The sequence below is a fragment of the Ranitomeya variabilis genome, chromosome 1, assembly GCF_051348905.1.
Source record: "Ranitomeya variabilis isolate aRanVar5 chromosome 1, aRanVar5.hap1, whole genome shotgun sequence".
In the NCBI taxonomy this organism is placed as follows: Eukaryota; Metazoa; Chordata; class Amphibia; order Anura; family Dendrobatidae; genus Ranitomeya; species Ranitomeya variabilis.
This window is the reverse complement of record NC_135232.1, coordinates 791,469,494-791,485,933: the sequence shown is the minus strand read 5'-3', so window position 1 is coordinate 791,485,933 and position 16,440 is coordinate 791,469,494. Positions and strand designations below refer to the sequence as shown.

General features: G+C 43.4%; 1 protein-coding gene across 3 annotated transcripts in view; it reads right to left on the bottom strand.

The window, feature by feature from the left end:
• Window positions 1-11,616: 11,616 nt before the first annotated feature.
• MPND (MPN domain containing) overlaps window positions 11,617-16,440 on the bottom strand; it is a 130,679-nt gene continuing 125,855 nt past the window's right edge. For all 3 annotated transcript variants that reach the window (XM_077273148.1, XM_077273154.1, XM_077273164.1), the window contains exon 13: window positions 11,617-11,805. In XM_077273148.1, the coding sequence (XP_077129263.1) occupies window positions 11,728-11,805 (78 nt within the window). In that variant the 3' untranslated portion in view covers window positions 11,617-11,727. The remainder of the gene's footprint in view (window positions 11,806-16,440) is intronic.

Here is a 16,440-nt window from a genome sequence, read left to right as displayed (position 1 = left end):
AAAGATCTCAAATTTGGACTCATCAGACCAAAGCAGATTTCCACTGGTCTAATGTCCATTCCTTGTGTTCTTTAGCCCAAACAAATCTCTTCTACTTGTTGCCTGTCCGTAGCAGTGGTTTCCTAGCAGCTATTTTACCAATGAAGGCCTGCTGCACAAAGTCTCCTCTTAACAGTTGTTGTAGAGATGTGTCTGCTGCTAGAACTCTGTGTGGCATTGACCTGGTCTTTAACCCCTTTCTGACATCGGACGTACTATCCCGTCGAGGTGGGGTGGGCCCGTATGACCACCGACGGGATAGTACGTCCAGCGCGATCGGCGGCGCTCACGGGGGGAGCGCGGCCGATCGCGGCCGGGTGTCAGCTGCCTATCGCAGCTGACATCCGGCACTATGTGCCAGGAGCGGTCACGGACCGCTCCCGGCACATTAACCCCCGGCACACCGCGATCAAACATGATCGCGATGTGTCGGCGGTGCAGGGAAGCATCGCGCAGGGAGGGGGCTCCCTGCGGGCTTCCCTGAGCCCCCCGCAGCAACGCGATGTGATCGCGTTGCTGCGAGGGTCTTACCTCCCTCCCTGCCTGCTCCAGACCCGGATCCAAGATGGCCGCGGATCCGGGTCCTGCAGGGAGGGAGGTGGCTTCACAGAAGCCTGCTCAGAGCAGGCACTGTGAAGCAGCCTGCACTTCTCTCAGATCGGTGATCTGTCAGAGTGCTATGCAAACTGGCAGATCACCGATCTGTATTGTCCCCCCCGGGGCAAAGTAAAAAAGTAAAACAAAAATTTTCCAAATGTGTAAAAAAAAATAAAAAAATATTCCAAAATAATGAAAAAAAAAAAAATATATTATTCCCATAAATACATTTCTTTATCTAAATAATAAAAAAAACAATAAAAGTACACATATTTAGTATCGCCGCGTCCGTACCGACCCGACCTATAAAACTGGCCCACTAGTTAACCCCTTCAGTAAACACCGTAAGAAAAAAAAAAAACGAGGCAAAAAACAACGCTTTATTATCATACCGCCGAACAAAAAGTGGAATAACACGCGATCAAAAAGACAGATATAAATAACCATGGTACCGCTGAAAACGTCATCTTGTCCCGCAAATAACGAGCCGCCATGCAGCATGATCAGCAAAAAAATAAAAAAGTTATAGTCCTGAGAATAAAGCGATGCAAAAATAATTATTTTTTCCATAAAATAGTTTTTATCGTATAAAAGCGCCAAAACATAAAAAAATAATATAAATGAGGTATCGCTGTAATCGTACTGACCCGAAGAATAAAACTGCTTTATCAATTTTACCAAACGCGGAACAGTATAAATGCCTCTCCCAAAAGCAATTCATGAATAGCTGGTTTTTGGTCATTCTGCCTCACAAAAATTGGAATAAAAAGCGATCAAAAAATGTGACGTGCCCAAAAAGTTACCAATAAAAACGTCAACTCGTCCCGCAAAAAACAAGACCTCACATGACTCTGTGGACCAAAATATGGAAAATTTATAGCTCTCAAAATGTGGTAACCACATGGGGTTTTTTTGCCTTCCCCTGGATCAACATGTTAGGGCATGCTAGGCTATGGGTTGAACTAGATGGACTTAAAGTCTTCCTTCAACCTTAATAACTATGTAACTATGTAACTATGTAACGCAAAAAATATTTTTTGCAATAAAAAGCGTCTTTCAGTGTGTGACGGCTGCCAATCATAAAAATCCGCTAAAAAACTCGCTATAAAAGTAAATCAAACCCCCCTTCATCACCCCCTTAGTTAGGGAAAAATAAAAAAAAATGTATTTATTTCCATTTTCCCATTAGGGTTAGGGCTAGGGTTGGGGCTAGGGTTAAGGCTACAGTTAGGGTTGGGGCTAAAGTTAGGGTTGGGGCTAAAGTTACGGTTAGGGTTTAGATTACATTTACGGTTGGGAATAGGGTTGGGATTAGGGTTAGGGGTGTGTCAGGGTTAGAGGTGTGGTTAGGGTTACTGTTGGGATTAGGGTTAGGGGTGTGTTTGGATTAGGGTTTCAGTTATAATTGGGGGGTTTCCACTGTTTCGGCACATCAGGGGCTCTCCAAACGCGACATGGCGTCCGATCTCAATTCCAGCCAATTCTGCGTTGAAAAAGTAAAACAGTGCTCCTTCCCTTCCGAGCTCTCCCGTGTGCCCAAACAGGGGTTTACCCCAACATATGGGGTATCAGCGTACTCAGGACAAATAGGACAACAACCTTTGGGGTCCAATTTCTCCTGTTACCCCTGGGAAAATACAAAACTGGGGGCTAAAAAATAATTTTTTTATTTTCACGGCTCTGCGTTATAAACTGTAGTGAAACACTTGGGGGTTCAAAGTTCTTACAACACATCTAGATAAGTTCCTTGGGGGGTCTAGTTTCCAAAATGGGGTCACTTGTGCGGGGCTTCTACTGTTTAGGTACATTAGGGGCTCTGCAAACGCAATGTGACGCCTGCAGACCATTCCATCTAAGTCTGCATTCCAAATGGCGCTCCTTCCCTTCCGAGCCCTCCCATGCATCCAAACGGTGGTTTCCCCCACATATGGGGTATCAGCGCACTCAGGACAAATTGGACAACAACTTTTGGGGTCCAATTTCTCCTGTTACCCTCGGGAAAATACAAAACTGGGGGCTGAAAAATAATTTTTGTGGGAAAAAATTTTTGTTTTATTTTTACGGCTCTGCATTATAAACTTCTGTGAAGCCCTTGGTGGGTCAAAGCACTCACCACACATCTAGATAAGTTCCTTAGGGGGTCTACTTTCCAACATGGTGTCACTTGTGTGGGGTTTCTACTGTTTAGGTACATTAGGGGCTCTGCAAACGCAATGTGACGCCTGCAGACCATTCCATCTAAGTCTGCATTCCAAATGGCGCTCCTTCACTTCCGAGCCCTTCCATGCGTCCAAACGGTGGTTCCCCCCACATATGGGGTATCAGCGCACTCAGGACAAATTGGACAACAAATTTTGGGGTCCAATTTCTCCTGCTACCCTCGGGAAAATACAAAACTGGGGGCTAAAAAAATAATTTTTGTGGGAAAAAATTTGTTTTATTTTTACGGCTCTGCATTATTGACTTCTGTGAAGCCCTTGGTGGGTCAAAGCGCTCAAAACACATCTAGATAAGTTCCTTAGGGGGTCTACTTTCCAAAATGGTGTCACTTGTGGGGGGTTTCAATGTTTAGGCACATCAGTGGCTCTCCAAACGCAACATGGCGTCCCATCTCAATTCCTGTCAATTTTGCATTGAAAAGTCAAACGGTGCTACTTCCCTTCCGAGCTCTCCCATGCGCCCAAACAGTGGTTTACCCCCACATATGGGGTATCAGCGTACTCAGGACAAATTGTACAACAACTTTTGGGGTCCATTTTCTCCTGTTATCCTTGGTAAAATAAAACAAATTGGAGCTGAAGTAAATTTTTTGTGAAAAAAAGTTAAATGTTCATTTTTATTTAAACATTCCAAAAATTCCTGTGAAGCACCAGAAGGGTTAATAAACTTCTTGAATATGGTTTTGAGCACCTTGAGGGGTGCAGTTTTTAGAATGGTGTCACACTTGGGTATTTTCTATCATATAGACCCCTCAAAATGACTTCAAATGAGATGTGGTCCCTAAAAAAAAATGGTGTTGTAAAAATGAGAAATTGCTGGTCAACTTTTAACCCTTATAACTCCCTAACAAAAAAAAATTTTGGTTCCAAAATTGTGCTGATGTAAAGTAGACATGTGGGAAATGTTACTTATTAAGTATTTTGTGTGACATATCTCTGTGATTTAAGGGCATAAAAATTCAAAGTTGGAAAATTGCAAAATTTTCGCCAAATTTCCATTTTTTTTGCAAATAAACGCAGGTAATATCAAAGAAATTTTACCACTATCATGAAGTACAATATGTCACGAGAAAACAATGTCAGAATCGCCAAGATCCGTTGAAGCGTTCCAGAGTTATAACCTCATAAAGGGACAGTGGTCAGAATTGTAAAAATTGGCCCGGTCATTAACGTGCAAACCACCCTTGGGGGTGAAGGGGTTAAAGGGAACCTGTCACCCCGTTTTTTGAAGATGAGCTAAAAAGTCATAGTTACTCACCGTTAACGGTGTTTCTCGGAGCCCATGACAGCACTACGGAGAGAGGGGATCCGCCCTTCAGGGACAGGAAACCTACAGATAAAAGGGCGGTACCTCTCCCTCGCATCAGTTGGTTTACAGAGCATCAGAGGACCTCCAGGTTAATTACAACAGAGAACATTATATTATAACATTTCTTAAAAGAGGAACCCCGTGCCTAAACCTATAGTATATATATCATATAAATTAAATAAATTATATTTAGAAAGGTGCTCACCGCACTCGTGATGGGAGGGAATAAGCAGGTGCTGTCATGGGCTCCGAGAAACACAGTTAACGGTGAGTAACTATGACTTTCTCGGTCTCCCATGACAGCACTACGGAGAGAATTGCAGAGATTAAGCTTAGGGAGGGACCACCGCCTCAAGGACCCTTCGTCCGAAGGTTAAGTCAGATACAGAGGCTAGATTTAGGGTACCGTCACACAGTGCAATTTTGATCGCTACAACGGCACGATTCGTGACGTTCCAGCGATGCATTTACGATATCGCTGTGTCTGACACGCTACTGCGATCCGGATCCCTGCTGAGAATCGTACGTCGTAGCAGATCGTTTGAAACTCTCTTTCGTCGTCTAGTGTCCTGCTGTGGCGGAATGATTGCATTGTGTGACACAGGTTGTATACGATGTGCGCACAGTAACCAACGGCTTCTACATCGCAAATACGTCATGAAATTATCGCTCCAGCGCCGTGTATTGCAACGTGTGACCGCAGTATACGACGCTGGAGCGATACTTATACGACGCTGCAACGTCACGAATCGTGCCGTCGTAGCGATGAAAATGGCACTGTGTGACGGTACCCTAAGTCTATAGTGCCTAAAAAAGGTTGATGGTGATGACCAGGTGGCCGCCTTACAGATTTGCTCTATTGATACCTCTGACCTCTCAGCCCATGAGGTAGCTACTGCTCTTGTGGAATGCGCTTTTATACCATCCGGGATTGTATTCCCCGAAGATGAATATGCCAAGGCTATTGCCTCCTTAATCCATCTGGCTAAGGTTCCCTTGGATGCCTGGAATCCTTTTCTGGGACCCTGAAAACAGACAAACAAAGAGCCTTCCTTCCTGTACTCCCTGGTGGAATCTAGGTATTGGACTAGGCATCTTTTAACGTCTAGATTATGGAAGTTTAGTTCTTTTTCGTTTTTTGGGTTTGGACAGAAAGATGGTAGGGATACTTCTTGTGACCTATGAAATTTTGATGCCATTTTTGGCAAATAGGCTGGGTCGGGTCTAAGAGTGACTCTATCATCCAAGATTTTAGTGAAAGGTGGATTAGAGGAGAGGGCTTGAATGTCGCTTATTCTGCGCGCAGATGTTAATGCTACTAAGAGAATAGTTTTGAGTGATGTTTTTATGGGCATCGTTTGTATAGGTTCAAATGGAGGGCTCGTTAATGCTGAAAGGACTAAATTTAGGTCCCATGAGGGTATTTTTTGGATAACTAAGGGTTTTGACCTTGTGACCGCCTTGATAAATCTTATTATCCAAGGGTTAGCTGCAATGTTTTGGTTATATAGAGCTCCTAAAGCTGCTATTTGCACCTTAAGAGTACTGACTGCCAAACCCTGTTCCAGACCTTTTTGTAGGAACTCAAGGATTTTAGGGATTGAAGGCCCGTCCTGGATCTTTACCTTGGAGACAGATAGGAATTTCCTCCATGTTTTCCCATATATTTTAGTAGTGATGGGTTTTCTACTTTTTAACAGCGTAGCCACTAAGTTATCCGAGAAACCCCTTTCTCTTAATAGTCCCCGTTCAAAAACCAGGCTGTCAAATGGAGGTTCGACTCCTGTGGGTGGAAGATTGGACCTTGATGTAGAAGGTCTGGCATATCCGGTAGAATCCACGGGTCTGATATCGATAGCATCCTTAGCCAGGAAAACCATGCCCTTTTTGGCCAGAATGGGGCAATAAGGATCATTTTTATTTTGTCCTCTCTGACTTTCCGAATGACTGCCGGAATCAGAATGGTTGGCGGAAAAGCGTATGCCAGTTTGTGTGTCCATGGAATCAGAAAAGCATCCAGAGCCTGGGGATTCCCTTCTGGGCTTAGAGAACAAAATTTGCCTACTTTTTTGTTTTTGCAATTGGCAAACAGGTCTATTGTTGGTGTCCCCCACATTTTTGTGATCTGATTGTAGATGGATTGGTTTAGGGACCACTCGCCTTGTTTCAACTGAGTCCGGCTCAGGTAATCTGCCCTTTCGTTGTTTGAACCCTGGATGTGTAGTGCCGAGAGGGATAGTAAGTTTTCTTCCGCCAGTTTGATAATTTTGGCTGAAGAACTCATTAGAGAATGAGACCTTGTTCCCCCCTGGTGGTTTATATAGGCTACAGTCACTCTGTTGTCTGAAAGAATTCGGACATGGTGTCCCTGAATATCGGCTAGAAAAAATAGAAGGGCATGATATACCGCCCAAAGTTCTTTTTGGTTTGAGGATGCTAATAGTTTTTGATCTGACCAGTTTCCCTGGGCTACTTTGTCCCCCATGTGGGCCCCCCACCCTCTGGGGCTCGCATCGGTTGTTATTATCCGAGAGATATTTGGTACCCAAGGGACTCCCTTTGACAGGTTTTGGTCTTTTCCCCACCAAAGAAGGGAACGAATAACTGATGAATCTAGGATGAGCCGGCTTTCCAATTTGTTTTTTAGTAACAATTGCCATTCCAGGATGTGCCACTGAAGCTCTCTTGTGTGAAATTGTGCGAAGGGTATCGCTGGTAGGCATGAGGACAGAGAGCCCAGAAGCGACATTGCTCTCCTTAGAGTCATTGAGGGATTGTGTAATGTTCGCGCTATCATGGACAATATGTTGTCCTTTTTGGGACCCGGAAGTCGGCATTCTTGGACCCGAGAGTCTAATGTCAATCCTAGGAACTCTTGTACTTGACAGGGTTCCAATTTCGATTTTTTTACATTTATAAGCCATCCCAAGTCCGTCAGGATGGTCATCACTTGGTCTCTCTTTTCCCTGCAACATTGTGCTGAGTTGCTTGCGATAAGAAAGTCGTCCAGGTAAGGGATTATTAATATATCTTGTTCCCTCACGTGGGCCATCATTTCCGCTATTATTTTCGTAAATATACGTGGGGCTATTGAAATCCCGAACGGAGGAGCTTTGTATTGAAAAAACCTTATTTGACCCTTTATGGAGACTGCCATCCTGAGGAATTTTTGGGATTGATTGTGGATGGGCACATGGTAGTATGCGTCGGTTAGATCTATTACGACCATGTAGCAGTTCGGGAAGAGAATCTTTATAGTGGACCTTATTGTCTCCATTTTGAATTTGTAATTTAAGACGTATCTGTTTAGGTTTTTTAGATTTATGATCGTCCGAAAGGACCCGTCGGGCTTTGGTACTAAAAATAGAGGGGAGAAAAAGCCTTCCCCTATCTCCTGAGGAGATATTTCCCGAATCACTGATTTTTGAAGTAGGGACATAATTTCCTCCTCTAATGCAGTTTGTTCTGCAGCCGAAGATCTTGTTTTTGTTGTTACATAATTCCGGGGAGGGAAAGAGACAAAATCTATTTTTAGACCATACCGTATAATTTTTAAGATCCAGATGTTGTTGGAAATTTTTTCCCAGGCGGGAAGGAATGATGTCAGCCTTCCTCCCACCGGAGGGTAAATGTCATTTGGAGAACTTTTTATCACGGGAGGTGTTACCAAAGAGGTAACCCCTATCCCTTCTCCTTCCTTCTTCCCACTTATTCTGCTCTCTGGGGGGTCTACGGCGAAAAAATCTGCGGCTCCGAAAAGACTGTTTAAATGGAGTCGGACCCAAATTTGGAAACCCCTTCTTCTTATCTCCCGCCTTTTGGAGGATGTCATCCAGGGTTTCTCAGAATAAAAAATTTCCCTCACATGGGATAGAACATAATTTTAATTTTGTTTGTAGATCTCCCGGCCAGCTCTTTAGCCACAAGGTTCTTCTGGCAGCGTTGGAAAGAGCAGCGGCCTTAGATGTTAGGCGTACAGAGTCCACCGAGGAGTCCGCCAAGAACGCTGCTGCTGCTCTCATTGCAGGGAATGAATCCAGCAATTGTTTTCTGGGTAACCCGTCTTTAATCTGACTTTCAAGCTGGTCAATCCACACCATAAGGGATCTGGAGGTGCAAGTAGCTGCAACTGTAGGGCTCAGGCTACCCCCAGCTGATTCCCATGCTCCCTTGAGGAAAGTATCCGCTTTTTTTTCTAACGGGTCTTTGAGGGTACCCATGTCCTCGAATGGCAGCGCGAATTTTTTCGAGGCTTTGGCTACCGCAACATCTAGTTTTGGTGCCTTATCCCAGAAAGAGGAAGCCTCATCCTCGAAGGGATATTTTCTTTTAAGGGAGGGTACCGAGGAATTTCTTCTATCCGGTTTCTCCCATTCTTTTTTAATTAATGTTTGGACATTAGGATTTAGAGGAAAGGTTTTTCTCTTTTTTTGTCCCAGACCTCCAAACATCACATCTTGGGCCGTTTTGTCGGGTTTGGGTTCCTCCACCCCCATAGTAGCCCTAACTGCTCTCACTAAGGAATCCACTTCTTCTAGTGGGAAGCAATGTCGGCCAGACTCTTCCTCAGAAGAGGATAGGGGGGATTTTGAATCGTCCGAATCAGCATTTTCGGATGATGATCTGGCCGAGTGGGAATGTACCGACTCCTTCACCCTCTTCACCTCTTTTTTGGAGGATAGAAGGGCATTCTGAACCTCAGTCTTGATTACATTTTTAAGCTCAGAAGCGAAGTCGGGGGTCTCCTCACATAGTAAATACTGGATGCATGACTTGCAAAGCTTTTTCTCCCAGGTTACTGGTAAAGCTTTGTCGCAGGTAGGGCAGACCCTATTTTTCTTTTTGTCCCGGCTCTTCTTACCCTAGTAAGGGAGAAGAGGGAGCCCCATTATAAAAAATGTACATTCACGAAGATGACTCACCACTCGGATGTGGAGGCAGGTACCGGTTCTGGAGGGGGCGGGCCTGTTAAGGAAGGTGCTTGAGACGGAGTATCAGTCTTCGCAGCTGATCTGCTACGCCGTGTGGAACGGCTGCTAGATCCACTCCTGGTGCTCTTTGTGTGGTGCTGCTGTCCTGGCTGCAGCTCCTGTGGATCGCTGTCCTCCATGGTTACAGGGAGAAAGTGCGACCCCCATGTGCGCACAATCTCCCTTTTTGTAACCGGCGCCAAACCCCCGGCGTCTGCCGCACTTCCGGTTCCTGCTTGCTCCCAGGGAGAAGATATTACTGCGCATGCGCGCGCGATGACCCGGAAGTCCTGCCGCATTTCCGGAGCGGCGGCCATCTTTGTGCACCCGGAGTGTGCGCTTATCGGCGCAGGAGCTCCGGTGATCCAGCGCCCCTCCTCATTTGATTCGGCGGCGTTCTCCCCTTGCTCACCCTGAAGGACCCCTCAGTCCCAGCGGTGGCGGCTTCGGGAGCCGGACAAGCCGCGGCAGGAGCCTCCTCGCTGCCGAAACTCGACCGCCCGGTCCCGGTCCATCGGTCTTCATGCAGGTACCGTCCGAAGAGAGGTTCCCTGTCAGGGACAGGAAACCAACTGATGCGAGGGAGAGGTACCGCCCTTTTATCTGTAGGTTTCCTGTCCCTGAAGGGCGGATCCCCTCTCTCCGTAGTGCTGTCATGGGAGACCGAGAAATAGCGTTAAATAGGGGCAGAGCTGGGCGTTACATTAGTGTCTTTTGTGTGCCTTTATTACCCACCTATGCTGCCGAAATACCTTTGTAAAGTCGCCGTTTTGTGCTGTCACTCACGCTGGTCTGGTCATATGGGCGTGGTGACAGCGCTGTTTCTCCCCCAGATCAGGCTCATCATTCCGTTGGTGGCGTAGTGGTGTGCGCATGTCCAACAGAGAATATCCACTGCCCAGGTGATGAAAAAGAGAGCGATCTGCTGCCCGGGGCTTCAGGAATCCCGCGGCCATTTTCCTGAAGCCCCGGGCAGCAGAACGCTCCATCTGCGCACGCGCGGCCACAGGAAAGATGGCTGCGCCCACGGTAAACGGCTGAATAGCGCAGATCGCGCTCTTTTTCATCACCTGGGCAGTGGATTCGCCTTTTGGACATGCGCACACCACTACGCCACCAACGGAATGATGAGCAGGATTCTGGGGGAGAAACAGCGTTGTCACCACGCCTATATAACCAGACCAGCGTGAGTGACAGCACAAAACGGCGACTTTACAAAGGTATTTCGGCAGCATAGGTGGGTAATAAAGGCACACAAAGACACTAATGTAACGCCCAGCTCTGCCCCTATTTAATGCTATTTTTAGCTCATCTTCAAAAAACGGGGTGACAGGTTCCCTTTAATCTGAGCTGCTGTTAACCTGCGATTTCTGAGGCTGGTGACTCGGATAAACTTATCCTCAGAAGCAGAGGTGACTCTTGGTCTTCCTTTCCTGGGGCGATCCTCATGTGAGCCAGTTTCTTTGTAACCTGACAGGGCACACCTGTGAATTGAAAACCATTCCCAGGGACTACCTCTTGAAGCTCATCAAGAGAATGCCAAGAGTGTGCAAAGCAGTCATCAAAGCAAAAGGTGGCTACTTTAAAGAACCTAGAATATAAGACATATTTTTAGTTGTTTCACACTTTTTTGTTAAGTATATAATTCCACGTGTTAATTCATAGTTTTGATGCCTTCAGTGTGAATGTACAATTTTCATAGTTATGAAAATACAGAAAAATCTTTAAATGAGGTGTGCCAAACTTTTGGTCTGTACTGTATGTATATATACACATACATACATATATGTGTGTGTATATATATATATATATATATATATATATATATATATATACACACACACACACACACACACACACACACACACACACACATCTCCCCCCCCCCCCAAAAAAAAAAAAAAAATGATGCCACTGTCAAACACAATCGTCTGTACAAAAAACAAGGACTCATACAGCTACATCAAAAACAATTGTAAAAAGTTATACCTCCTGGAACACGTCAACAAAAAGTTAAACAAAAAGATGGTTCATTGTAGAGGCCAAAGTTGAAGCACCTCAGTGAGTTCAGAAAGTTAGCTGATGTAGATAGAACAAGATACTGAAACTCATCGGCTGCAGGGATGATGTCACATTGACAGCGCTGCAGCCAATCAAAAAACAAACCAAAACATGGAACAGTAGTAGAAAGCCAGCATTGGACCTGGTAAGTAAGGCTCAGTTTGTTATTTTTTTTATGCTATTAGGTGCAGGGGATAAATAAATATTTCCGATCTTTTCCATATGTTCTTACCTGCATGGCTTTGTATTTATTTGCTTTTATTTTCTTGTCACCAATCGTGTATGGTTATATTTTCATAGACAAATAAATTGTGAAATTGTAATTCTTTAAAGAATTGTAACCAGATAGCTTTGTGAAAGTTGTGTTCAAAGTTAGTTTCCATTTTTATTGCCCCTCGTGGTCACATTAAATGAAGAAATATAGCTAGAACTATTTTTATTGAATACATAAGGTGACTGCAGATAACAACAACATAGACGTACGTTTTATTATTAATAGAAATTATAAATTAATCCTGGAAATTCACGGCAACTAGGTAAGAGCTCTATAAATTTGGTCTATAACAGCCTCATATCCAGCATCTTTCGGAACCCGTGTAGCCAACGATCCCTGCAAAGGGGAAAAATGAAAATAAAATAAGGACAGTTAATTGTTAACAGAAAAAAAACAAATATCCTGGATCATGGTATCTAGCAAAAAATAATGTGTGCACTCTTAGGCTCCAAGGCATAAATAGTATATATAAAGGGGTTTACTACCATAGGCGCTTTGAACAAAATTTTTCATAAGATGACTATCCAAATTGCCTCTTCAGAGAGGAAGAAGTCTAGAACTATAGCGCCACCTCTTGGAAGCTGACAGATCATTAAACCCATAAACTGCCCATCTATAGGCTACGTAAATAGTTGAGGTTACACTGTCCATAAGAATTAAGACTGCTGTGTTCACCTCTTCTGTGCTTACACTCAATGTAATCAGCCATTTCGTGCCTGCACAGAAGAGGACGTATCCAGGGAATAAGGATGCAGGATTCACATGGGTAAATCACACCATCTTGCTTTCTGCTAATGACAGACTCTATACTGTTTGCATCGCTCATAGGTGGGGCAGCCAGGGGCCTTATAATAATGAGTAGCTACAGGAAGCTATGAGGAACTTTATCGTGTTTTGTGCTGCAATAAACATTTTAGGGCTTTTAACAAACATTTTGAGAATGGGATCAATCTCTTCAAATTCTAAAAGGTAAAACATTGTAGAAATAGGATTGCTGAAAAAGATATGTAGTGAAATAGTTTGTTAAATCACATCTGGGAGTGCACCATGCACAAATACTGTAGACTCAGCCATTTTTTGGTATCTCTTGTATTCCACAGCTACATTTTTGTGAAAAAGTGTTTGCCCCTTCCTGATTTCATTTTCTTTGGCATGTTCGTCACACTTAAGTGTTTCAGATCACTAAACAAATAAAAATACTAGGCAAAGATAACACAAGTAAACACAAAATGCAGTTTTTAAATGAAGGTCTTTATTATTAAGGGGAAAAGAAATCCAAACCTACAGGGCCCTGTGTGAAAATGTGATCCCCCCGGTTAAAACAAATTAATTGTGGTTTATCACCTCTTTGGGAAGCAGAGTTCAAATTATCTACCCAAACTCAGGCCTGATTACTGCCACACCTGTTCTCAATGAAGAGATCACTTAAATAGGACCTGCCTGACAAAGTGAAGTAGACCAAAAGATACTCAAAAGCTAGGCTAGACATCTTGCCTTTCCATCATCAGGACAATGAATGGCTTAAGAAAAAACAAAATTAAGACTGTATTGACCTAGTCAGAGGTGGACTTACTGGTGTGTTTTGTATCAAAGTCCTGACCTTAGTCCAATTGAGATACTGTAGCATGACCTTAAAAAGGTGGTTCATGCTTGGAAACCCTCCAATGTGGCTGAATTAGGCTACGTTCACATTTGCGGTCAGCGCCGCAGCGTCGGGCGCCGCAGCGGCGCCGCATGCGTCATGCGCCCCTATATTTAACATGGGGGCGCATGGACATGCGTTGTGCTGCGTTTTGCGCCGCATGGCCGCAAGCGTTGGACGCAAGAAACGCTTCAAGTTGCATTTTTTTTGCGTCCAACTTTCGGCCAAAAAGGACGCATGCGGCGCAAAACGCAGCGTTTTAGCGTGCGTTTTGCCGCGTTTTTGTTTGCGTTGTGCGCTGCGGCGCCGACGCTGCGGCGCACAACGCAAATGTGAACGTAGCCTTACAACAATTCTGCAAAGATGAGTGGGCCAGAATTCCTCCAGAGCGTTGTAAAATACTCACTGCCAGTTATTGCAAAAGCTGGATTGCAGTTGTTGCTGCTAAGGCTGGCAGAACCAATTATTACGTTTAGAGGAAATCAGGAAGGGGGCAAACACTTTTTTTTCACACTGTATTAGAGAGAGATGGGGGGTTCTTCCATAAGCCAATCAGTGCAGAATATATTAGTGATCAGGTGATGAACTGATAACTGTATTATAATCTGTGTCTTATATCCACCACTTATGTGTATTAGCAGTGTCAAACTGCGATGCCAAGGGCCCACCAGTAATATTGACTCTGGGGGGGGGGCACTGATCAGCTGTACGCAAATATTACATTACCCTTGTTCAAAAATTTGTGTAAACATCGATATAAATACACTGGGAAGTGTGCTAAATGAGTGAAGTTGTCTTTGTCAATAGTGGATTGTGCCAAACACTACTCATATAAGGTTGTAGGGGAACCACTTATGCACAGGGGGCTACTGCAGATTCACCTGTTACCCTGTGAACCATTCCAAGCCTGTGTATAACCATTACCTGACCAAAACACTTTTTGTTTCCCTAAAAGTAAACAATGAGATTGAATTTACATACAGTGTAAAAACGGTCAGTGTAATTCGTAAAAAAATGCTGAAAAATTTGCATGTCTTTAGCCTTGGATTTCCTTCGATGTTGTGGTATTCTTAAGTACGAGGTAGAGATTCTGCAGTGAAAAAAGATAAGTGCATACAGCAGCAGATTTAATCAGGAACGGAAATTTTTCAGGTTTTATCGCATCTGTAATTTCACCCAATATGGTCCCATTTACAGATGAGTGAATCTACCGAAATTGAAATACGAAAGAATAGCTCGGATTTGTCCTGGAAATTTGATTCACAAACTTGTCTGTAATCAAGTCTGTTTGAAAGGGCTAGAAACTCTCCTCTCGTTGCTGTTGACCCACCGATCAGTTCTTCTGTCTTCTATTCGTTCTGAGGTGATCGGGCTTCACTACGCCCCATGGTGTCACATGGCATAACGCACCTTTATGATGTGTCTCGAGCTGCACATAGTCATGTGGGGCCCAGTGAAGAACTGTAGCACCAAAAGCCTGAACTGAGAAGGCCGAAGAGCAGGATGGGACACGTAAAAGCAAATAGTATTTTCTTGGTGTTTTTTTTATTTGTTTTTTCAACCCCTTCCCAAATCTCAGAATTGAGCAATCAGCCACCATTTTGCTGGATACACTCACATCAAATCCCAATACATGCAGATTCGTTAAGAATCAGAATTTTGGGGGAAATGTATAGAAAATTAGATTTGTTTAGAATAGATTTGTTCCTCTCAAGATGCACTGAAACTTGCATAAGTTTTCATCATACAATCTTAATTACAGTTTTAAGAAAAGGCACTAAACATTGTGGATATGTTCATTAGGGGAGGAAATAGAATGAAAAATGGTTAAAAAAAAGAAAAGACTGAGGGGGGAATGGGTACACACTGCTATTATGGCAGACATACGCCCAATAGAGTCAGCTCACGAGGTCAAAATTAACTTAATTTTCTTTTTAGTCTGCTTCCAGTGGCTCGGAGTTTAGAACTGTTGCTCTGCAGTGCTGAGGTCCGGGAGTTAAAATCTCACCAAGGAGTTACGCAGAATTCCTGAATGGTCATCTAAATTGGCTAAATGGAACGAAATTGAAAAACTTGCCCCAGCCCACCCCCTAACTCTCGGATATGGAATGGTTCTTACGATCCCTCTTCAAATGAAATCCTGATCGCAATGAATCACACCAGAGAAATATGGAGGACTTGCTCTAAAAAAAATCAAATTGTCATCCCCTATAACATCTTTCCTATTCCACCCAAATTTCCCTAAAAGCTTGATTACCTCAATAACGGGAATATAATAATAATATATAATAATAATCTTTAGTTTTACATAGCGCTAACATATTCCGCAGCACTTTACAGTTTTGCACACATTATCATATGGGCCTACACTGGTCTGTTTAATTTAGCAGATATAACTAACTATAACAAGGACTTTGCTCCCTTATGATAAGATGAAATCTAAATTATCAGTTCATATGCTCTCGTTATTCCAATACATTAAAATTAGGCACTTTGCCACATCTCTATTCCATAGTTTACAGGTTTCTATCCCAACACCTTGTGAAAGACTTTGTAGAAACAGTCCCTTAATGAAAGGCGTAATCTCTGATGTACATAACATCATACAAAACCCGATTGAAAATTCTTTGATTAGACATCCATATGTGCTCAGGTGGAAAGTTATCTAGGTAGAACCCCAAGTGACACTGATTGGAGATTATATGGTCAAGACCAGCCATATAGGCATCCTGTAACAGTTATAGAAGAGAAACAAAAAAAGATCCTCCACTTCTGGTACCACCTTACTGACTTTCGACATAAACGAGGTCCATCTATTTCTCCCTTCTGTCTTGTCAAGACAATCTATCTTTTACCTATTCTGGGACTGCTCCATGATAAAATGGTTCTGGACAAATGTACAAAATCTGATTAAACAGGTCTTTGATTTGATCCTACCACTGGAACCTAAACTCTTCTTAATGTCTTTCTGCAGAATATATCAAGAATTATTAGACTTCTACACATATTAACGGCTGCAAGATGTTTAATAGCTTCTCATTGGAAACAAACCTCTCCCCCATCTACATTTGACATACAGTACAGACCACAAGTTTGGACACACCTTCTCATTGAAAGATTTTTCTGTATTTTCATGACTATGAAAATTGTACATTCACACTGAAGGCATCAAAGCTATGAATTAACACATGTGGAATTATATACTTAACAACAAAGTGTGAAACAACTGAAATTATGTCTTATGTTCTAGGTTCTTCAAAGTAGCCACCTTTTGCTTTGATGACTGCTTTGCATACTCTGGGCATTCTCTTGATGATCTTCAAGAGGTA